The 23347-nt window shown below is 48.8% G+C and overlaps 2 protein-coding genes across 4 annotated transcripts; one reads left to right on the top strand and one right to left on the bottom strand.

Moving 5' to 3' along the window:
• The first annotated feature begins 82 nt into the window (after positions 1-82).
• DYRK3 (dual specificity tyrosine phosphorylation regulated kinase 3) lies at positions 83-12413 on the top strand. Of its 3 annotated transcripts, none has more exons than XM_040536290.1 (3): positions 83-164; positions 1755-1870; positions 5831-12413. In XM_040536290.1, the coding sequence occupies exons 1-3, from the start codon at positions 134-136 to the stop codon at positions 7400-7402; spliced, it is 1719 nt and encodes a 572-aa protein (XP_040392224.1). In that variant the 5' UTR covers positions 83-133; the 3' UTR covers positions 7403-12413. The 3 variants fall into 3 exon arrangements, with proteins under 3 accessions (XP_040392224.1, XP_040392223.1, XP_040392225.1); XM_040536289.1 differs by lacking the exon at positions 83-164 and adding an exon at positions 745-897; XM_040536291.1 differs by lacking the exon at positions 83-164 and adding an exon at positions 818-897 and having other exon boundaries at positions 1759-1870.
• Positions 12414-21706: 9293 nt separating this feature from the next.
• LOC121059078 (basic proline-rich protein-like) lies at positions 21707-23303 on the bottom strand. The gene is made up of 2 exons (XM_040535432.1): positions 22922-23303; positions 21707-22613 (listed from the first exon to the last, which is right to left on the bottom strand). Exons 1-2 carry the CDS (start codon positions 23301-23303, stop codon positions 22183-22185), a joined length of 813 nt encoding a protein of 270 aa, XP_040391366.1. The 3' UTR covers positions 21707-22182.
• Between the last annotated feature and the right edge of the window lie 44 nt (positions 23304-23347).

Genomic DNA, 23347 nt, shown 5'->3' with positions numbered 1-23347 from the left:
GTGTGGGGGTGTTGCGGGAGGTTTTGCATTAACAGTAAGTTTTCTTTGTTCCAAATGCTTTGCTTCGTGGAGGGTGCTCCCTGGAGCTGAGGGGAAGTGCTGCTTAGGTCCCCACGGGCAGGGACGAGGAGTGATGAGGCACCAGCATGCTGAGAGGGGAGGAGGTATTAAAACCCAAAGGCTGCATAAAGCTAAGCGGTTTTGGGTACAAGCCTAAAAAAAAAAAAAGCAACTTTGTGAGGGGCACTTTTTAGTGTCTGTTGTGGTGCAGGGGGCTCAGGACGGTGACCGACACCTCCACTGTGCTAGGGGAGAGCCTTTATCTCTGTGTCACAGACAGAAATCCAGCCTGCTTGCACCGCCGGTTATCTCGGGCGTCGCTTGATTACCGTAACCCCTGAGCCCACAGAAAGAAAAAAAGAGAAAAACGAGGCCGGGGCGGCTGCGGAGCGTTATTTCTGCAGCCGGAGCTGCGCCGAGCCCCTCGGGGGCGGCAGAACGGGGGCTCCTCGGTTGGAAGGCAGCTCCACGACTCCCTCAGGAGACAGTGCGCCGAGGCCGGGCCCTGCCCGCGAGGAAAACGGCCGCCAACGGCTGCCTGAAGGCGTGCGGAAATCTCCCTGCCGGCGGGGGGCTCCTCATCCCCGTCCCCGCCGTGAGGGGGCAGCGCCGCGCCCTGCCCGCCCCGGCCCGCCCCGGCCGCAGTGCGCAGGCGCGGCCGGGGGCTCGGTTCCCCTGGCAACGGGCGGCCCCGCCGCGGCCCGCCCGCCCCGGCCGCAGTCCGCCCGCCCCGGCAGCGCTGGGCCTGACGGCGGCGGCGGCGGGACGAGGGATGGGGGCCGCCCCCCGCCGCCACCATGCTGCTGGGCAGAAAGCCGGAGGCGCCCCTCGGGGCAGGTGAGGCGGCGGCGGGGTCCCCCCCGGGGTGTGTGGGGGGGGATTCGGCGGAACAATGCGGCCTCCGGGCTCCCCTTCTACCGAGCCCCGGTGCGCGGCGCCGCCGCTGCCCCGCTGCCCTCACGGGGCCGGGGGAGGGAGCCGGCCCCGCTCGGGGGGCTGCTGGTGGGGCGGGGGAGCCTGGAGGCGGCGGACGGCCTCCCCCCGGGGCCGCCTCAGCCCCCCGGGGCCGTGACCGGGAGCCCGGGCCAGGCGGCTGAATCGCGATAGGAACGCTGACGGGATGCGGTATCGCGATAGCAGCGTGGTGGTGCTCGTGGGTCTGATGTCGGTTGCGTTAAGGGATTCGGCTTTAGGCTCTTCAATTGCGTTTGTGGGATGCTGGGCAAACCAACGAGACCCCCCCCTCCCCCCCCCCCCCCCTTTTTTTTTGGCTTCTTGCAGCAAATCTGCTAATTCCCTCGTATCATTTTTAAGGGATAACCTACTTCAAAGGCTAAGCGTGCGCTCATTTTCTATTGTCGCTGTCAATGAGGCTACTTTGGGATTATCCTGCTTAAGGAAAAAAAAGGGAGTATATTGGCTAAGGTTTCTTAAGGATGTGTTTGCAGTGCAAAAATCGACTAAAAAAGAGAAGCTCTAAATTAAAAGCGTCATAAATTAAGGTTTCCAAAGAGCTGTGTATTCTGAGGCTATATTAAAATAGAGCCCAAACATCATAGTTAAATTCTGAAGATTATTTACCAACTGAAAGAGAACTGAAGGTCTTATTAAAACATGAGGTACGCTTTTATCATTTGTCTCTGTATCAGTGTGAATCGTTGTGACTAACTGGTTTGTGTATGGCACATTTCCAGCCAGGTTTGGAGACGGATTATATGATTCCTATATGAGGATAGATCAGATCAGGTACCAAGAGTCTACAAATGAAGAACAAAGCCCCTCAGGACTTCCTTCCCTTGGAAGATCAAATGTGAGTATTTTAAAGCCTCCTGTGTGGAGGCTTGGTGTGGCATTGTAGCCGACTATAGAGAGTAAATGAGAAAAGTGGGATGTGGCAGCCTTTTAGTAGCTTATTTAGCAGTATGGCTTTTACTAAATATAAAAATGGTAGAGTATTTTGTTGAATGCAAAACTTGCTAGGCAGCATCAGTAATCCTGTATTATTATCATCAGCTCTTATTTTAATTAAGAAATTTATTTTACAAAGGGTTGAAGTGTTCTGCTGTGCCACCTAGTATGCTGATAAGTATGTAAATCTACACCTTTTGCTTCAACTCTTGCACATTTCCATTTCAGTTTCACTTATGAAAATTTCAGGACTTCAGTGTGGGTTTTTGTGTCTTCCAAACTCCTTACAAAAGTATCTTTCTTCTCTGAAAACTTTGGCATTATCTTCCACTTTACTAGCTAGCAAAATAGGTCTTTGTGGACTGAAGGTGTAAACGTGTTTCTCTATAGGAGCTGTGTTTCCTAAACAGGTATGGAGTTATTGGATCTTTTCTTAAACTGTTTCAACTGAGCAGTAGTAGTCGTGTTCAGCTGTACAGAGATCCGACCTTTATACGTGTCACAAACGTGTTTTGGCTGTTGTTGAATTCTGGCAGAAGTGAAGGAGCTTGTGCTTAGAAAAAAAAACACAACCCCCTAGAAAGTGAAAACAGACATTTCACCAAATAAGATGCATTTGAAAATCATCACTTTGTGTAAACTTATTGTAACAGACATTAGTAATTAATTTGGTCTGTGCCATTCACTGAGCAAATTCAGTAGTGCCGGTCTGTGTTTCCTCTTTTAGCAATACTGAGGGAGAGCAGAAGAAACGTACGGGTTTCAGGAGTAGTGGATTGTTTTGTGGGGGGCATGCGGGAAATCCTAAACTGTAGTGCTTAAGTCATAATTTAACTAGAATTGTTCATAACTGAACAGAAGCCAGTGTACTGGAACTGTCAGGTTAAATGCAAATATAATTGCACGACTGTTTTTTTTCCATGGTGTATCTTATCCTTCATCTATATTTTGTTCATCAAGCCTGTTAACTTTTTAAGACAAGACTAAGGATTGTAAAATGCCTCGTTTTGCTGTGATAACACGTCAGAAAATACAACCTTAGTGGCGTCTTGCAAGCAGGAACTGAGATGAAGCCTGCAGGGATTGTGATGCTCAGTTTTGATGGAAAAGTGTATGGATTTAAGTGATACGCAGTTTCTTTCTTTCCAAGATTTCTGTATTCCGATTTAATGTAATGGGAGAGGTACAAACTTCTGAGATACGCAGCTGTCCATTCCTTTCAACTTAGTGATATAAGAGAACATAAATATTTCTGCTTTGAGGATAGATGGGTTCAATTCAGTTTGTGAAGATAACTGATGAGCTTTTGAAAACCCCATTGTGTAGGAACTGGGTTAACCGTTTTCGTATAAAACTTCATTTTAAGTGAGAAGGATGCGAAAATCTTCACTGTGGTGGCAGTCGTGTTGTCAGTCCAATTGCTTGGCTTCTAATAGCATATTTTATCAACAACAAAAACTGGGCGGCCTGTGATTTGTAGAAGAAAGCTGCTGAAAGAAAGCTGATGTTACCCAGAAGTCATCTGACCTGGTGTAGCTCTTCTGGGTTCGAGATTGCTCTCTATTTGTGGCTCACCGTCACGTGGCAAATGATTTTGGTCGCCTCCTGAGAATGAAATTTCAGTCCTTACTGCTTATGGGTGTTGAGTCAGGTTTGAGATCCAAAGCCCCCTTCTTTAAGAAATAGTTTTAGGAGAAATGTAATTGTGAATTCCTTGTTTGCTTAGGAACTTAAAATACAAAATGTTTGCCCCAAACAGCAGCGCTAGGAGAGTTGCTGTTGCTCCTGAATAGAAAGTATTTGGCTGTTACACAGTTTACTAGGCTTTGTCACGTTGCTAAAATTGATGACATTCAGACAGTTAACACCATTTTTTTTGACAACCAAATAGTGAAAGGAGTTGATGTCACAGGTTCCGTTTGTGTGGTACAGTAATGCCTTTTGAAGTCCTGGTGCTTAATTCCTTCAGGTGACTGCAGGAAGCTGCTCTGCAGGGGCCTTGCTGATCTAAACTGCCACGGGAAGGCTCTGCACCAGGATGGCTCTCTGCAGAGGTTTTCTGGCACCTATTCTGAAGCCACGCTGGGCAGCAGCTGCTTCTGTTGTGCACACAATTGAAACCCAAGTAGTAAGAATATGAAGCTTTGATTTCAAAGGTGAAAGTAAGACTCCTACTGTAGAAGGACAGGCTTTCTTCCCCCCTGGGTCCCCAGAAACTTCAGGAACCAAACAAGCATGAACCTCGTTCCACACTTGTGTTCGCTGTTTGTTCGTAAACTTACTGTTTGTGTGTTGAATAGCTGGCTCCGAAAATATGCCATTCTTATCTGGGAGGTTCAGCCAGACTCCGAGAAAAAGGCGTTTATCCGAAGTTACTAGGGTTGGGCTTTGTTTTTCCACTTCAGGGTTTCTGGAAAGGCGTGTCTCTTACCGTACGCTGTGGTTTGGGGTTGATAGGACTCTGAGTGGTGGAACTTAGTAGGATAGATCTGATGGCATAGCCACCACTGAGCTAGAACTGACTTCTGCAGGAAATGCCCGTTTTTTGGGCTCATGAGCAAAAGCCAACTCTTCAAGGCAGCACTAACAAATAGACTCTTAAGAGACATGTAGCTGGTTTTGGCAGGAGCATTCGCTTCCCTTATTTACGGACTGTGCTAAGATGTTAGATTTTATGTAACTAAAAAGGAATTTGGTTTTATGGCTGTGGATCTGCAGGTTTATTTATATTTTTGTTTGATTCCTGTGTAGCTATTTCAGTTTTCAGGGATTCGGTTTGGCATGTGTCTCAAACCTTTATTTTTAGATTAAAGGACAGAATGGAAAACAGATGTTGTTACACTAGTCACAGCTTCTTCCTTGTTGCATAGGATGAAACAACACCTCTTTGCTGCCTGTCAGCAAGGAGCATCAGTGGGTAGAAAAGGGGAATAACTGCTGTGCAAATAAGGGACTGAACTCCAGGGAGCTCAGCGTTTACTAGTTTGTAAAAATGACAAGCTTGAAACATTGCACGATGCTTTTCTCACATTTATGTGCTATTTCCGATGCATTCATTTCAGATGTAAATATTTTAACGTGACAGTGTGTGGCAGTGGTTACACACTACTGACAAAGATGTTGGAGTAAAAGATATTCGTGATTATTGAGGGCTTCCAAGTCTGTTTTGTAGTAATTATTCAGCTATCGTGATTCCAAAGGGAGTGTGGATGTGGTGTGTTTTTCCTCTTTAAAAAAGAGGGAAGAAAAAAAGCCACTACCAAATGTTTAAAAATACATAAATTTCATTTCTATCTAATTTATGTGTTTTATCTTGTCCTGCTGTCATCCTTTTGCTCCGTGTTCAGCTTGGTTACTCCAGCCTTATGTCACTTGCTGTCATGTCTTTGTCTTCCGCTGGCACGCTTGTCTTTGCAATATTCCTAACACTTCTCTGCACATTCTTGTCGTGTTGCGTGTCTCAGACAGGTGCAAATTGCATCTGTTGTCGGTTGTGTTTGCTGCACCCACGTTTAAAGCTAAACATAGCCGTTCCCCCAGCTGTTTGCTGACTACGTGCATACTAGTAGGGGTAGGTACTGTGTCCTTGTTGGAGTGTTTGACGCTCTGGGGTTCACCCTGTATGGACTTAAAAATACACCGTGTTTGTGCACGTGCTTGTTTCAGTAAGTTGCATTTTGGGCTCCCTTCTATAACTATGCCTGTAGCTTGAGTTAGCTTAGGTAATCCATTGAGCTCTTTATATTTATATCTAATGGAAATGCAAAACATGCTGATGTTTCTGTTTTTATTTATGATGTTGATTTCTTTCTTAGCCCATGCTTTAAAACATAAAGCTTATTTTTCGTTTTTCCACCTGTAGGTTTGTAGCAACAAACTTGCAATGAAGGATCACCCTCTGACTGGAAGTCAGGTCAAAGTGGAGCAATTATTCGAGGACTCTGGTAACAGAAGGAGTAGTGCTCTTCAGTCTGCAGGAATTACTGGTTCAGAAAGATCTCTTCCTTCCCTGGCAAAAGATAAGAGTATAGAGAGCTTAAGCACTTCTAAAGGTGGTGTTAGTTCCTCAAAAGCACACAAAGCCATTTCCCAAGCTCCAGAGCAAGCTGTCAAACAGTACAAACATCAATTATCTGCTTATGAGCAACAAGAGATATTCAATTTTTCCGAAATTTACTTTGTGGGTCCAGCTGCGAAAAAGAGGCAAGGAGTAATTGGTGGTCCCAACAATGGAGGCTATGACGATGACCAAGGCAGCTACATTCACGTGCCCCACGACCATCTTGCTTACAGGTATGAAGTGCTCAAAATCATTGGCAAGGGCAGTTTTGGACAAGTTGCTAAAGTCTACGATCACAAACTCCACCAACACTTAGCCTTAAAGATGGTTCGCAATGAGAAGAGATTCCATCGCCAAGCAGCGGAAGAAATCCGGATTCTGGAGCACCTGAAGAAGCAGGATAAAACTGGCAGCATGAATGTTATTCACATGCTGGAGAGCTTCACCTTTCGGAACCACATCTGTATGACTTTTGAACTCTTGAGTATGAACCTGTATGAGCTGATTAAAAGAAATAAGTTTCAGGGCTTCAGCATCCAGCTGGTACGCAAGTTTGCTCACTCGATACTGCAGTGCTTGGATGCTCTTTATAGGAACAAAATCATACACTGTGACTTGAAGCCAGAAAATATCCTCCTAAAACAGCAAGGGAGGAGCGGAATCAAGGTCATAGATTTTGGGTCCAGCTGTTTTGAGCACCAAAGAGTCTACACGTACATTCAGTCTCGATTTTATCGAGCACCAGAGGTAATCCTCGGAAGCCGCTATGGGATGCCCATAGATATGTGGAGTTTTGGCTGTATTCTGGTGGAGTTATTGACTGGATACCCTCTTTTTCCTGGAGAGGACGAGGGAGACCAACTGGCTTGTATGATGGAACTTCTGGGAATGCCACCTCAGAAGCTTTTGGATCAGTCCAAGCGAGCCAAGAACTTCATCAACTCCAAGGGTCACCCTCGCTACTGCACTGTAACTACACATGCAGACGGAAGAGTGACCCTTAACGGGAGTCGATCGCGCAGGGGTAAAATACGAGGTGCTCCAGGGAACAAGGACTGGGTGACAGCACTGAAAGGCTGCGACGATCCCTTGTTCATAGAGTTCTTGAAAGAATGTCTCAGCTGGGACCCTTCGGCACGCATGACTCCAAGTCAGGCTCTAAGGCACCCGTGGATTTGTAAACGAACGCCCAAACCGCCCAGCACTGACAAAACCTCCAGTAAACGGATATCGAGCTACACAAGTTCTTTCACGGGAATCGGTTCCAAGTTGCCTCCTGTAGTTGGGGTAGCGAACAAGCTGAGGGCGAATTTAACCTCCGACTCCAGTGGCAGTATACCTCTATGTACTGTGCTGCCAAAGCTGGTCAGCTAATAGCAGGCTCTGTATCTCCGGAATACATACCTTGTATTTTAATCGTTTGTTAATAACGCGTAAGGAAGTTAAATGCAGAGGTTTTTAACGGATTTACTTTTTATTAGAGGATGAATCTTGAATATAAAAAGTTTAGTCAAAATGTAAACTTTTAAAGGGCTAACTTATCAAATTGTTTCTCTCACAACATGGTGCATATAACGCTCTGGATAGGTCAGCTCCTCTGCTGAGTAAAATGAGTTTGACAGATGTGCTATTTAATAATGCTGTTTTAGAAGTCAAACTTTCTTATCAAGGCGGTTTAGAAGATTATTTTGCTTAAGACAGCAAGGGAAAATAATTTAAAATGCATATTTTCAGTTAATCCCCAAATTAACTATTTTTATTTGGGGGAACGTTTTTACATCTGTTGTCAAAAGCACAAGTGCATTAATGTAATGCGTTAAGAACTTGCTTGCAAATGGCTAACTTATGTTTGAAGAATTTGATTTCTCTGTGCTGCTTTTCCCCTATCTATTCTGACTGAGATTTTTAAAAATACCATGGATATAGACATCAAAAGAGTTTGGTGTTGAAATTTTGTAGTCTGATTTTTAATTTTTTTTTTTTTTTTTCAGAAGAGCTTGGAAATGGCACAGAGCACGGGATATGTCTAAATAAAACTAATTCCTGTGCACTTGCTATCTCCCTTAAAAACATATGGAAAGCTGATAAGGAAATTCGAGTTCAAACTGGTCCATCACAAGTGTGGACCAGTTTGTTCAGGCCTAACGAATCAATTATATGTTTTTTGGAGCTCAGATTTAAAAAATCAGTTCTGCCAGGTGTGTGTGTGTGGATTTTGTGTGTGTGTGTTGTTTTTTTTTTTCTGTGTTGTTTCCAAAACAAAAAATGTTGAACTTAAGGAACCGTCGAATCTGGGGTCTGTTTTACACAGTTGAGATTCTGATCATTTAAAAAATGTCTTTGTTGTGTAGAGTGAATTCCATTGCATTAGGTGGAGCTCTTTTAATAAAAAAGCAAAGATGCCGCCCTGGTCAGATAAGGAAAAGATTTGAAGGCCCAGGACTATAACCAGAAAACGTGTGGGACAGGCCTAAGTGGAAGAGTGCTCTGAGATCTGAGCATAACCTATAAAATATCAGGAACAACTGATAAGGTGCAAAAATTGGTGGATCCAAATCAAAGTACATCATGGGATGAATTGTTTTATTTCTAATCGTATTCCTTCAGGTCTTTGAGAGATGTTTCTGCATGCTCGAGATGTATGAGCTTATATTTCCTTTATCTTCCAAGAACATGAAATGGTGGTGTGACCTGTAATGACAACAGCACAACTTGTTCTGGTTGTTAGTACTTGGAGCCATATGGCCTGAGTCCATTTACAAAAGCATCTGATCTCTTGCCAGGTGCCTGAACACAATTTTAAATACAATTTAGAGCTCTTATGAAGAGAGGTTTTTAAATTTAATGAGTTTCTCCGTAGCAGGTTTCTGATGTTAAAACAAGGAGACTCTCATTATACAAACAAAGGAATTATCGGGGTGATTTTTAAGATAAGGTGACCACATGTTCAATACGAGACCCTTCTTCTGAGAAGATGGGGCTGCATTTTCTGCTCTGCTCTGTTTTAATTACAGCACTGGGAAAATGCTGGATGGAGGCTTTTGTGAAAAAGCCAAAAGACAGACCCAGAGCTCCAAACTTTCCCGGACTGCTGCTTAAACTGAGTTTCTCACGCATTTAGTTTTCCCGAGTTCTTTTGTTTTGTGAGTATGAATGCAATAAGCTTAGTAATAATATGAAAATAACATAGTCTAGCCTTTATCTGTGCAGCTACAAGTAATACCGGTGTGTATGCTATGCTCATGGCTCACTTCATAATAATGCAGGACTGGTATTTTTCATTTGGCTCAGCTGAGTGAAGTTTTATTTGAATGGAGAATCAGGAAAACAGGGAGGGAAGTGGTAGACTAGATCACCAATTTTAGCAGAATCTCTAAAAATGGGGCAGTTTTTTTCAAAGCCAGAAATATTATTCTTCCTTCTCTGCCCTTTCTTATAGGCATTTTTTAACTTTTTTTTTTTTCTAATGTACCTGGGGAGTGAGGAGCAATAACTTCGTAAGAAAGAAGGGTAGAAAGAGAGCACTTTATATAGAAAAACTATGAAGTGATGGTAGTGTTTGGAACCTGGAGGAAGGCGGGAGAGCGTTCGTGTGCTAGGAGCTGTGCAAAGAGAAGGCAAAATAGCCCTTCTCCAGAAATAGCAGGTAGTGTCTTGGTTCTAGGGCATTTTCATCTCTAAAATGCCAGATGTAGAATGATTAGATCTGGTTACTATGAGGTAATTTCCAATGTCACAGCCCCTAGTATACGTACGGTGCTCTCACTTAAGGCTTGTGCTGTGAAACTACAAATATAATAATTATTTGGCAGGAATATGGCTTTTTTTTACCTAAACAATGTGTTCACCTTGACCTGATCAAACAAGGTGCTCTTTGAGTTGTGTATGTTTAAGAATCAGTCTTACTTACCTGGGACTGTTTATACTATAGTTTAAAATCAGGTACTTAGCTAACTGTCTTGCTAATCTGAGGCTCTTGCCTGCACAGCCCTAGTAGATGAGAAGCAACAAGAAGCAACTTCAGAAGATTTTTGCTGTATTGAAAAGTGGTTTCTTCATCACCCAGGGAATACAGCTAAGGATATTTTTGAGCTTGTTTCCATTTACTAAGCCCCCATTTTCTTTATAAAATACTTGATTTCGAAGAAGCGTGACACACTATTCCCAAAGTGGGAGGGCCCTTCAAGCTAGCTAATAGATTTTGTGTCTGGGAGAGAGCTGAGTCGTCATCCTCCTAAACACATCACCTGGTGAGTTAGCACAGGAGGTGCACGCAGCCACGGGGCCGGAACAGAGGCTGTGCTGCTCAACAGCGGCAGCTGTAAATTGCAGATGCACTCGCAGTGGCTGTCTTCACTGAGATACAGTCAAGTCTCAAATTCACACTGATTTCACAAATTCTCATGAATTTTTGGAAAGCTGAACGCTAATGAGGTCTGAAATCGCAAGAGGTTCATCACTTTAATCGTTTGCGATACTTGTTAGGATGTTGAATTAATATAATACGAAACTTGTCTAAACAGAATAACAGAACAGCGTTGATTTCTGAGGTACCTCTTTGTTTTGCAAGGTTGTTAATCTGCCAGCACTAGTGAGGTTCCACTGGAACCTGAATCATGCTCTTCTAGAAAGTTAGCACAAAACAAATGCAATTTACTTGAGTTTATAACAGACATCACATTTCTAAGAATTTTAATGAAGTCACACAAACTTGTTTTGAAATGCTCCTTATGATGTTTCCTCTGTTTGACTGCACATATCATTAGTCTCTGTGTTGTAAATAACATGCTCTGTTTATTGTTTGCATTTTAGCTGTTTGTTTTAGCAATATTTTATATAAACAAGTGACAAGGCATGAGCATCGCATCCGACAGATACACGTTGCTTTTACACTGGGGTCCAAATATCTTACAACTGTCCTAGTTGCAAGGAGAAACTTTGTTTTCATGTGAACTCAGCGGGACAGTAACGTATTCGCTGTGGAACATGGTACTACAAACACACCAAACCGGGCTGCATTCAGTTCTGCACAGGTCTGATCATACTGATGGGAGCTTGTTTCACACCAGGGATCTGAGTACGGAGGTTGTCTGCGTACAACAGGTACTCTTTGCCAGAGGTTTTTATCCATCCTACCCAGTTTGAATGGGGTTTCTAGTTCAGAACAAGCTAATCCAAACGTTTTAAGGCAGATTGTATGGGTATGTTACGCAGTCTGAGCTTGTTTACAGTAGTTGTGACCTGTGAGGACTTCCATGCAGTTGGAAGCTTTTAAAGGTAGGAATTTATTAATAGAGGTTCTTTGCAATGGTCATCCTCTTCGAAACTACCTCTGAAATAAACCTAGGGTCCTTTTTAAAGGGGTATTCACTGCAGACTACAGCTCTCTCTTTCTTTTTTTAATACTGATAGCTGTTTTGGCTGCCAAACATATACATGATGATCTCAGCAATGTCTTACTAATCCTCGCCACACAAGCAAAAGGCTGATTCTGCACCCAGAGATCTGTGCTGAAATGATTGATACAAATCCCCTGCCTGCCAAAGTTTAATACTGTTGTGGAAGGGAACAGCCAAAATAACATGGGAAGGTCTGCAGTACTTCTGTGCAGTACCCAGCTGAGATTCAAAACAAACCACATTGAAAAAACTTTTCCTTAATAGAAAAACTTGCAACTTTTTCATGCCTTGAGCACTCGGAGTTGTGGGTACTCAGCAGTTTTGAAAACTGGACGTCGTGGTTTTATATGGAGAGTATAACAAAGATACCACTTCTTTTTTTTTTTTTTATTAATTTGATACGGGTTTGGGGAAATGTATACACTTCATCCTTCACATAAAAGAGCCCTTGAGTGTTCTAAAACTCCACTAATAGCTTTTTAACTCCCACCGTCACTTGTAAAACCCTTGGGGTGTCAGAGCAGTCTTGCATAGGTGAACATCGTCGCTGCCTTCAGAGGGTGCAGTGACTTAATCCAAACACAGTTCTTGCAGACTGGCTAACGAGGTCGGTAAGTCTGTGTCACTAAGAGAATAACCCGTGTTCCCTATACATAGTACTGTGCCTTATTATTTTACCAGCCTACATCTGTCTTGGTGCAATCAAATGACTATTCAGGGTTTCTTAAACGTTGCAGATGTTCACACTCAATGTCAATACGTCTAAAGAATTTACAGGTTAGCCTTTTTATTATAAATATTGTGAAGAGATGTAATAAGGTGGAAATGTAGAAAACACTTAAGGTGCATGTGAATATAACTCTCTCTGTGAAGGAACACTTTCGAAATAAGTCAGTCTCAAACTATGTATCTAAATGTAATGGACAGATATTTCCTAAAGTTGTACTTTGGTTCATTTTTAAAAGAAAATAAATACATAATTTTCTTTAGCAACAGACTGTGCAAATTCCTGAAAGACATACTTGGTTTAATATATATGTAATATATGTATATATTATATATATTATTATTTCCAGGTGGTGTGACTTACTTTGTATTGCCAGATACTAACTTCTGTGGCATCTAGAGATCAGTAGAAAATTTTCAGACCGCGCGACCGCGCGAGCAGATGATTTCAGCGTGCCAGTGCTAAATGTGATGAACGCTCTGATCTGACAGACGTTCTTCCCATTAACAAGGCCATAATTAGAACTTACCAAAGTTTTGCCATAGCATTCTCTGGTTGTCACTTTCTTATTTAGTCCACTGCAGAGCTTTTTAAAGCTCAGAATCCTGCTTATCCCTAGGCTGCAAGGAGAAATCCAGTAATAGCCACTTAAGGAAGATTTGCTTTTATTAGAAACCTATAAATGGGTAACTTACAGTACACAAGTGGATATTGGAATAGTTTGAAGATGAAATCATCCCGCAATAAAAAGGTCTCTAGCTACGACCTATACAATTAAATGATGCAAGTTACATGCAGAAAGTTTGCAGACAACAGAGTGAATTTTTTCCTTATTTGTTTTACTGTGGGTGAACGTCAGATGTTTGATTAAAAAATGAAATAAAATTACAGCCCGAAAACAGTAACAGAATATGTACATACAGGCATTTCAGTGATCTTTGATTTTCTTTTATTTATGTTTGTAGTATGCATTTACATATGTGTAGCCTGTAGGCACAGTTGCTTCTCAGTCTGCTGCGATTACTGATTTTCATGGCTCAGCCTCTCTGTTAGGATTTTGTGGCATTTTCTCAGGCACAGCACCCCGTATAAAAAAGCAGGCTTATCTTGCCACGCCGCGGGGCAGAACGATAAGGTGCTGTGCTTCACAGCTTCTGCCGTTTGGAGTAACACGGTGTGCTGTGCACTACCTGGGGACTGGGGAATTGAGTACTAAGGCTGTGTTCAGGTAATTCATTCTGCCTGTCTACATTATGCTGAGGAACGCTGGTATAAAATCAGCACCCTTGTACAATTCAATCATTAATTAATTGGTTTCTTAAAGGAAAAATTAACCAGGAGATTCTCGAATCGTTTTGACAGGCAGAAGAGGAGATTTACTCGCATTTCACCCTATTCCCTTTGGGTCACTGGCCCTAACCCTCCTTCCCCTTACAAAGTGAGGGGGCAACGTAGTCCTGCACGGCCGAGGCATTCGGCACAACTTCCTTTAGAAGCCGCTGCAGCAGCCTAGCAAGTGAGTTGTTTATTTTTAAAACTCATGTTTTAAAAATACAAGCTGAGGGGTTTTGTTTGTTTGCTTTTTTAAGCCACCCAACAAATTCATGCTTGTAAGCCAGAACTGTTCGGTGGCAGTAAGCGGCTACCCTGGAGCTGCAGATCTGGGAGCTCTGCTTGACACCTTTCAAAGGGACCTGCAGCTTCTGCAAAGTGCCAAGAAGTTCCTAGGGAAAAAAAAAAAAAAAAAAGGCCATTCTAAATGGCCTCAAAATTACAAAGAGTCTGGATATGGCTTCTGGTGACAGTAATAGCAAGAATTGCTGATGATACCTGGACTCACGGTGTACAGGATGCTGCCTCGCCTCCTTCCAGAGGAGCGCTCTGCTCGTACCATGGGTGCAGAGGGGGTACGAAGTGTCAGGGGCTGTTACACCCCATCTGCCAACAGCTCTAATTCTCACTAAGCTGGAACCAAGGGGAAGGCTACTTGTGAGCCATCCCTGGATGAGGCAAGGCTGCTGTGTTTGCAGTTACCAAGAGCCTGCAATGCTCAAGCTCCTCGGGCTGTCCTGGGCTGCATCTCCTGCCGCACTGGCGGTGATGAGCTGCCTGGCAGCCCCTTGGTAGCCCCACACTGAGCTCTCAGCTGGTGCAGGTGGTACCAGTGAAAGCAGCAGCACCATCAGCCTTCAGCTGGAGCCTCCCAGAGCTCTGGGATGGTTCTCGACTCTCACATACAGACGGTGCTTGCAGGAGGGGTTCGCCTGTGACTCAGGATGGTGTGGACTGCAGAGGTGAATCTTGCCCATAATTAGGTTTTCTTTAAGCATCAGCTAATAAGCTAGTGCTAGTCTTCGTATGATTCATCTAATCCTTTTTAGAAACGAAGCCCTTTGCAGCACAGGAGATGAATGAATGGTAGGCAGCGCCGGGTTTGTTTTCTTTCCCCTTGTCAGATCAGCCTGAAGCGCTTTACAAACACTTCAGGACAGCCACATGCGCAGACGCTCAGAGCTGCCTTTTCCTCCCAAGATTGTTTTCTTGTCCTCACATGCATGTGCCTTCTTTGAACAAAGCGTGCTTGACGTATATGAGCTGTTTTCCTGCAGTGCCACCCCCGTCTCCCCCCCGTGTTTGTGCAGACCCAAAGGACGAGCGGGGCTGGACTCGGCAGGCGGCTGCAGCCAGCAGGCACCCGCGGAGGCTGAACTTATAAGGAGCTGAAGGAGGGCTCGGGATCTGGCGCTCAGCCTCGGTGCGGGATTGCAGGGAGATGGGGTCATCGGCACGAGCCCACGGCCGAATTTCCTCTGGCAACGCGGGTTTAAGTGAGCTGCCCCTTACGTGTGCTTCAGTTTGCTTGCTTTGTCTGGAGGGCTGAAATGCTTGCCTGAATTAAGCCCGGCCATTCTTAACTGCTGAGAATAGCTTTCTAAAGATGACCGAGAGTCAGCCCCAGCCTTCTGCCGAAGTGTGGAGCCTTGTAAGGGTTTGTGCTCCTCTCGCGAGCCTGGAAACTGGCATCAGGCTCTGCAGGTGGAGGAGAGGAGCCTTGGGGAGAATTGGTTTTCTGGGCAAGGGGGTTATAGGTAGGAAGACAGAGACCGTGGCTGTTATAATTGTGTAATTAAGCATAGCAGAAAAGGGACTGAAAGAAAAATGAAATAACGCTCTGAGGTGATGCAGAGCAGAGCGTGCCACCCGGCTGGCAGCCGACGAGGTGGGGAAAGCAGCTCTGGCAGGGCAGGACTCAGAAAAAAAACAGAATTTCTGCCCTGCCGTGCTCAGCGGGGCAGCTCCCGCTGGTCACCCTGGCACAGGTGAAGGATGAGAAAGAAGGGAATAAATACTTCACTCAGTGCTTCTGTGGATCTGACAGGTGATGCCGGAGGTCACCCATGTCCAACACGGCCCCGGCCGTGCACGGTGACAATTTCTGCTGTTTGGCCGCGACCACGATGCTGGGTGAGAGCAGCGCCGAGCTCGGTAGCGATACGAGCTGCCAGCATCCCCAGCAGGTGTTGGTGATGGATGGCAGAAATGAAATGATATTGGAAGTCTGGGCAGCCAGCTGTAAAGTCATCACCTAGGAAAGGTCATGCGAGTAATTTACACCAGAGGTTCCTGCTCTCAAATCTAAGCACTAAATAAATGTGTTAGCGACCAGGGATGGATTTAAAAAAAAAATGTTGTTTTGGTTTTTTGGTATGAGCATGGATCTCTGAGACATAAGCTGTATATCCCCTGTATATCCCCCTCACAATTCCCTTCATTGCTGCTGCCCCGTGCAGAGCTCAGTGCTTAGCCAGCCGTTGGCACCGTTTGGTCTTGGTGCTGCCAGCTCCTCCCTGCTACGGGGCAGAACTGGGCTGGGGGCAGCCGCTGGGTCCAGACACCAAGGGAACCCTCCCAGAGCTGTACGTGCCCCAAGAAGCGTGCTGCCAGCCTTTTCCTCCAAGCCCACAGGATTTAGGTGCTTAATTTCTCCTTTAGGGGCAGATAAGCATGGAAACAAGTGGGGCTGTTCAGTTTCTGCCCCTTTGCAGAGTGACTTCCCCACAGCGCTGCACGGCCCCGGGAGCGAGTGGCAGCTATTTCAGGCCCCATCTGACACTCACACCCCTGCCATCTTCAGAAGTGCCCCTTAACTCATCCCCACGGGACACTGGGGGGACTGGGCTGGGCGCACTGGGAGGACTGGGCTGTGCTGGCTGCTCCCTGCCCTCCTGGGACAGGCTGCCGAGGGCGGGCGTGTGTTTGGGGTGAGCGGGGGGAAGCCCCCGGTTATTTTGGGAGGTGCAGGAGGGGGGCAAAGGGCCCGGCTTTCATTTTCCAGCCAGCTGGTGCTGGTTCAGGCTGGTTCTGCAGTGACAATTGGTGGGGCTGAGCCACTGAGGGCCTGGTGACAGATTCCTGCTGCCGCTCTGTGTGCAGTTTTGCCTCCCTTGTTGTCTTATTTCTCGCTGCGTGGGACCCTGGCAGTGCTTTGGGGAGAAGCAACAAGGTGGCAAGTGGGTAAAAAAGAGGCAAGACCTCCCCATCAGCTCTTCTCCTTTTCTTTCCCAGGCTGGTGGGATCACATGCTTTGCCGTAACTATTTCCAGACCTCTCTTTAGCACTTGCAGGACTAAGCATGACCCTTCGACACATCCCCGTGTGATGGAAAATGCACCGGAACGACACAAACTTTATAAATACTCTTCGATGATTCATTTTTTTTCCTATTAGACAACAGCCCGAGCACCGTGCATCCTTCCCACAGTCAGTCAGCCCTTGCAGCCTCTACCAAAAGCTTTCTCAGGCCCTGGTCTCGCTCTGGGAACAGGCAGTGTTGCAGGGAGCTGGCATGAGCTCCCCAGGAGCCACGAGTGGAGCTCTGGATGGGCCCAACTGCAGGCGGGCTCCCCCCTTAATGTCCCCACGTCCTGGATCTCGATAGCAGAGCTCTTCCCCCGTGGCAGTGCTGAGGGATCGAGCGCTAGGAAATATAGGCGCCATCTGAACCGCGGGACACAGCCTGCTTCGAGCCTGCACCTGCCTCCTGCCAGCTCCGTGCTGGATCCAGCATCTCTCGGCGTACGCCAGCATCCAAAAGCTCAGCGTGCAGGAGGGTGCTGCTCATGTTGCTGCCCCGATCCCAAAAGCTGCTGGGGCTGAGCAGTCCCAGGCCCACGTGAGAGCATCCCTGCTGCCACCAGCAGCACGGCGGGACCGCACGGGGCGAGCAAGATCTCCATAGTGCAAACACATCTAAACCACCCAAATAAACAAACAGTCCTGGCCCCCAGAAATAAATAAATAAAATGGGATAGATAGACCTCACCTAGCTGCTGTTGCTATTTTTTCAGTTGCTACATAAACAGTTTTATTTCTGGCTCACGCCGCGTGCCAGGTCACAGCCCGCTGCAATGCAATCCCTGTTATTGCTTTAAGCACGCCGGGGCGGATACGGCAGTTTCGGAGCAAAGGCCTTCCAGCACGGCCCCGCAGCAGCTGCTCGGCCTGACCCCGGCACTTTTAGCCCGTTGCTCAGTGCCCTGAGTGTTTTTCCACCGAGCACAGCAACACCGATAAAGCCCCGTCAGCACCCCGCTGCCGCCGGCACCCGCGGCCGAGCCCATGGGTGCTGACCCTCAGCCTAATGAGCTCCCCGGCTGATTGCACCTTGTGCTGTGGCATCAGTCCTGGCCTCTCTCAGCCTCCTCTTTTTGGGTTTAGATCATGATTTTTTTTGTCATCTCAGGGCTGCGCTTCCCTTTCCCCACTCTCCTTTTCCCTGCAGGCAATGCTCGTTGCTTGCACCTGGGTGCACGGGGTTCGGTGAGGCCTCGCTGCTGATTGCTGAGTTAATGACATTAATTGCCCCGGTCCTGCCTCCTAGCAGGGCTGTGCTGCTGTGGAGGGGCGAGGGCTGAGCCCTGCTCCAGGTAAGGGGCTCCCTGCAGGGGAGTGGGCGAGCACAAAGCTCCTGAATGTGGGGCACGCGATCGCCTGGCTTTGTGCGGAAACCTCTGGGTGTTTGCTGCTGCCACGTCCACGGGGCATATCTAGGTTACAGCCTTCAACGTGTGGCTGAAGCTTGTTATAGCTGAGGGCTGGACTCCCCCCCACAAAGCAGCAAGCAGCAGCCAGCGCCTTCTGCAGAGCCTGAGCTGGCGTCAGGCTCCGTTTGCTGCCCAAGCCACCAGCAGAGGCTGCGTTAGAAAGCACCAAGAGCCCCAAGGACCTCATGCTTGTGCTGCAGTGACCGGGGGGCTGGAAGGCAGCTGTGGGAGCAGAAAAAGCTATAGCAGCATGGCCATCCTGCTGGCAGAGGCTGGGATTCTTTGCAGAGTCCCTTTTGGCACGCGGTGCCCGGCCTGGCACAGAAACCCTGGCGAAAATTTTCCCCCTGGGCTCCGGCGGGTCCTCCAGGGCAGCCCTGCGGCGGCATGCGGGCTGCGTGTGTCCCTCTGGATTAGGGCCAGCCCCAGGAGCTGCTTATGCTAACGGAGCTAATCTCCGTAATCTTGTCGCACAAATGCCTCCCGTCTGCTGGCAGACCGCGGGGATTTGGGTGAGGCGTGGATGCCAGCAGATGGAAGTGCAGTAGGAGGTAGCGTGTCCAGGACGCCCCATTTAAAGCAAGGCCCATTTAAAGCGCCAGCCCAGAGCCTCTAACCCTTCCTCTGTCCTCACACCCCTCCGTGTCCCCATCCTTTCCCAGTTTATGCCGCGTTTCACCTCTCCTGCAGGTGAATCTCCCAGCCGCGCAGTGCTGCCGTGTGCCGTGCTGGTTTGGCTGGGACAAGGCTGGGGACTGCTGACCCCTCTCCAGTTCCAGTTGATGTCCTTGTGCCAGGCATCTGGCAATCTCCTCAGATCAGAAATGTCACCAGCTGGGCCCCCACGAGCGGTCCCTGTGCTGCACAGGAGCACGTGGGCACTTCTGACCTGAAACCTCTTACCTGCTCCAACGCCACCTCTTGCTGACCAGGGGCTGAGGCTGTCCCGGTTCATCTGAGTTATTTCTCACTCGGAGAGAAGCCTCTGGGCACCCTATATCTGCTCCAGAGCTGCCCATTAAAATACACGCAGGTGATAAGATCAGAGACTCTTGGTCGGGTTGCTGATCTGAAGTCCTGGCCCCTTTCCGTGCTGGCGCATCTGTGCTCAGAAAAAAAATAAATAAATCTGTGTTCAGAAATATGGAGGTGAGGGCTAGACATAAAATGAGGATTGCTCCTTGCACCGAGGCTGCAGGACTGTTCTGCTGCTCAGGTGAGCCTTAGACAAGAACTAATACTTGCTTGCAAGCTCCGTGTTCCCTGGTGTGGGATCTGTGGTTTTGCTTGTCAGTTGGGCTCCATCCCTTTCAAAGCGCACTATTTTTGAAGGTACGTGTTCCTGCGTTCTGAGTAGCAGTTTGTGTGACTGAGCTAAGGAAGTACATTTGGCATCATCCTGTGGGCAATGAATCAGGATACAGTTTCCAGCTGGAGGTGGAAAGTCGCTCCGTGTTGAGAAAAGCAGAGTTAAAAGGTCAGTGCGGGGCCTTCGTGCATTTTTGATGCCTGGAGGGGCCGGGGCTGCCGCATCCCCCCCCAGCACCGTGCACACGGGCGGCAGCAGCCAGATGCCTGGGCAGGAGCCCGATCCTGGTCCCTGTCAGTCAGAGGGATGCAATCCTGAGCAGTGTTCCCTGACTTGTCTCGCAGTTACAGGCTCCGTGTGTCACCGACATCCGGCGGGAAGGGTTCGTGGAGCCGTCCCGCTGGGGTATGTGAGCAACGCCGGGGCCTGCTGGGTGCTAATCTGCCGGGGGAAGCCAAGCCCCGGAGCTGCTGGCCTCATCCCACAGCGTGCCAGGGGGCATTTCTCCCAGCCCGCAGCAGGAGGGTGCTGCCAGGGGGGAATATCCCTGGCAGGGGACCGATGCTGGCAGCCAGAAACCTCCCTCGCTGCTCCAGAGTGAGGAGAGAGGCTCTGTCTAGGTGCTGCTCTGACTTGTCTCGACAAAAGCAGATGAAGATGAAGTGGAGAAAACTTGTGGCTACTTTTTGGGTCATAAATCCAGGTTATAATAGCTCCCTTCATCTACAGGATCCCACAGCGCTTTATAAATAGAGACGCGAGCCGTGCCCGAGGATCACTTCCAAGCCCTGAGCTGCTTCCCGGGGGAGCAGAGCAGCTGCTGGGGGCAGAGCCGAGGCTTTTGGCGTGGTGCAAAAGAGCCCAGGGAGCAGGACAGGATGGTTGCGGCTGCAGCTCCTGCACCCAGCTGCTCAGCACCCAGAGCATCCCCTCACCAGCACAGGGTCCACTCCGAGCCCCCGCTGCACGCAAAACCATCCAGTGCTGCCTCCTGTGCCACTCCTCCTGCTGCTTTAACAAGGACATTAATTGCTGTAATGGGGATTAACAATATCTTTTCAATTCAATTACCCCTATCCTGGAAGCATACAGGATTATTTAAATGTATTACCATTTTTGAAGCTTTTCAGCAGCCTCATGCTCATACAAATCTACCCGTGGAGAAGGACAGGACGCATACAGCGTTAATGATCATTACCCTAATCTTCAAGGTCTATTTTTCCTGCTAACTCTGATATAATCAAATAATAATCTAGTTTATTACTAGCCAGGGAAAGCACATTAGCAGATCAGCTACTGGTGTCGCATGAATAGAGGCCGAGCCTGCTGGTGGCCGTTGCTTTTTCCCAAATGGAGATGGAAATGGAAAAATCGCTTCCCCTTCACATCCAACCAATTTTCTTGTGGCCGAGGAGTGGAGGTCACCGCTCCCCGGGTTTGTCAGACAGACACCAGGCAGGGGCTGAGCAGATCGGAGTGTGGTGGCACTGCTCCTGCAAAGCTGTGTCTCTGGGCGGATAACCTCCGTAATATGCCAGTTATCTGCCGGTTTTAAGCTTACGGTGACGTTCTGATAACCAAGTCCTTTGCTGATTGCCTCCTAGGAGGCTGTTCCATTGTTTCATCCGTCTGTTTGTTTGGTTTTAACCACAGAAATCTTGCAGCTGCAGACAGAAGAGACCAGGCAGTGCCCCAGTCCACACCTGGTGCCAGCGCGGGGTTATCCGCAGCAGCCCTGGGCACCTCAAGCGATGGACAGAGGATTGGGGAAAAAAATATAAATATCTATGTATATTTCGTATCAAAGGCTGATGTGTGCATACTTCGTATCCCGGGCGGCTCCGGGCCCGCAGGGGCCAAGCGCCCCCCCCCACGCGTGGGGCTGCGCCGCCCGCCGCGGCTCTGCGGGCTCCGGGGGCCACCTCGTGGCGACACGGCCAACAGCCGCGGGGCCCTGCCCCCCTTACTCCCTTCTTTTCTTAATTTTTGGGTTTTTAATTGTTATGGTTTAGATTTTTGTATTCTTATTTTCAATTTTCATTTTTTTTATTATTTCTTTTTGCGATTTTATTATTGTATTTTTTTTGTTGTTTCATTTATTTATTATTTTTATTTTTTTTTTTTATTTGTATTTATTCTTTACTTTTATTTATTTGACGTTTCTAAACATCGCTAACACTTTTCCAATTTTTATTTTCAGGGATGGCTTCTGCGATGCACCAGGTGGATGCTGCGGGCGCAGGGAGCTGGGTGCCCTCGCTGTCCCACGGGACGTGACGTGAGGCCCGTGCAGCCACCGCTCCCCAGCCTGTGAAGCGGGGGGAAATCACAGAAATGCCCCCTCCTGCCCCAGCTCCGGGGCTGCTGTCCCAAAGTGCTGAGCCTGGGCTGAGACAGAGCTGGGAAGACCCCCCCAAAGCCGGCAACTTGAGGCACTGTGGGCTTGGGGCTGCTGCTATGAGGAATGCTTAAATAACTCCCCCAGCCCTCAATAACCGGGGTGGAGGACACGGGATCACATTCTGGGAGATGCTGCAAATCCCTGCACCAACCCGTGCTCCCAGGAGGAATTTCTCTTGCTGCGTACACTGCAGTGTGCTGGGATAGGGGCGAGACCTCCCCGAGCTCAATGCCTCTTGCAGGGCAGCTCTGAGCGCAGCCAGGGCCCCAGGTCCTCAGCCAGAGCCCGGAAGGCTTCCCTCGGGAGGCAGCTGCTTGCTGAGGACTTGGTGTGGGCCTTGTGTGCCACGGGGCTGGCGTTCCTGCGGCACGCTGAAGCTCACCGACCCTTCGGTCGTTTCTCTTTTGCTGTCACCTTCCTCCAGCTGCGAGTGGAAGAGGGAAGTCCTGCGTTTGTGGCTTCTTCTGGCCTTGTGACACCAGCGAAACTGCTGACACCAGCACGGGCGGATGGGGACGGCCGTTTCTGGCTGGGACCCTCCAGCAGAACCTTCTGGGGGCTCCCAGGGCTCTGCCTGCTCCACGCTGGTGACCGTGGCAGGGCTGGGACCAGCTCGGGGCTCAGGGCCGGGCACCGCAGCCGCTGGGGCTGTGCCTCCTGGGCCTGGTTCCTCCTCCAGGGCGCATCCCCTGCTTCTGGGGGCAGCTGGGGGACAGAGGGATGGGTGTCAAAAAACAGAGTTCTGGACTAACAGACCCAGGGTTACCGGTGACACGCAGGCTGTGCGTTTTATACCAGAAGTGAAAAATTCTGATTTCCTGTTTTGCCCCAGCTGCAGAGATGTTCATGGGGCAGCTCCAGGGCCTAGAGCATGCATCCCAGCACGGATCCCTCCCCTCCCAGCCCAGTTCTGAGGCTTGCTCGTGTCTTTGCTGGGTTCTGGGCCGAGCACGGAGCTTGGGCTCAATCCGTTACCCCCAGGACGGGCTTTACCCTTTGGGGTCGGGCCTTACCCTTTGGGGTCGGGCTTCCCCCCCTCCGCTGCCGCTCCTCGTGCTGCCGCTTTGTTCCCCCCTCCCGTTTCTCGGCGCCCCCAGACAAAGCGCTGCGGGCGGCGTCGCTCCCGGGGGGGCTCGGGTCACTCGCGGGGGGGCTCTGGGGGTTCCCGGTGCCCGCGGGGCTCGGTGCGGCGGCGTCGGGGCCCCTCTCCCGGTGCCCGCCGCCCCTCCGGGGGGGGCTTCTGGCGCCAACCCCCCCCCAACCCCGCCTGGGGGGCGCCCAGGAGGGGGGCGGCGGGGCCGGGCGGCGCTCGGTGCCCCCGCCCCGCCGGGTGCTGCCCGTCCCCGCCCCGTCCCTCCCCCGACGGCCGGGGCCGGCCCGGCGAGGCGCTGACATCAGAGCCGAGCCGAGCCGAGCCGGGAGGAGGTGGAGGAGGAGGA

The sequence above is a fragment of the Cygnus olor genome, chromosome 24 (assembly GCF_009769625.2).
Source record: "Cygnus olor isolate bCygOlo1 chromosome 24, bCygOlo1.pri.v2, whole genome shotgun sequence".
NCBI lineage: Eukaryota > Metazoa > Chordata > Aves > Anseriformes > Anatidae > Cygnus > Cygnus olor.
Note: the sequence above shows the minus strand (reverse complement) of the source record. Positions and strands in the feature narration are given on the sequence as shown.

What these genes read in the sequence shown, in the direction of transcription:
- DYRK3 (XM_040536291.1), top strand. Translation starts at nt 833, where the DNA reads ATGGGGGCCGCCCCCCGCCGCCACCATGCTGCTGGGCAGAAAGCCGGA. An exon ending in GGAGGCGCCCCTCGGGGCAG is followed by an intron (nt 898 to 1,758) that starts GTGAGGCGGCGG and finishes ATTTCCAGCCAG; the next exon opens with GTTTGGAGACGGATTATATG. An exon ending in CTTCCCTTGGAAGATCAAAT is followed by an intron (nt 1,871 to 5,830) that starts GTGAGTATTTTA and finishes TTCCACCTGTAG; the next exon opens with GTTTGTAGCAACAAACTTGC.
- LOC121059078 (XM_040535432.1), bottom strand. Translation starts at nt 23,303, where the DNA reads ATGTCAGCGCCTCGCCGGGCCGGCCCCGGCCGTCGGGGGAGGGACGGG. An exon ending in GGGAAGCCCGACCCCAAAGG is followed by an intron (nt 22,614 to 22,921) that starts GTAAGGCCCGAC and finishes TCTGTCCCCCAG; the next exon opens with CTGCCCCCAGAAGCAGGGGA.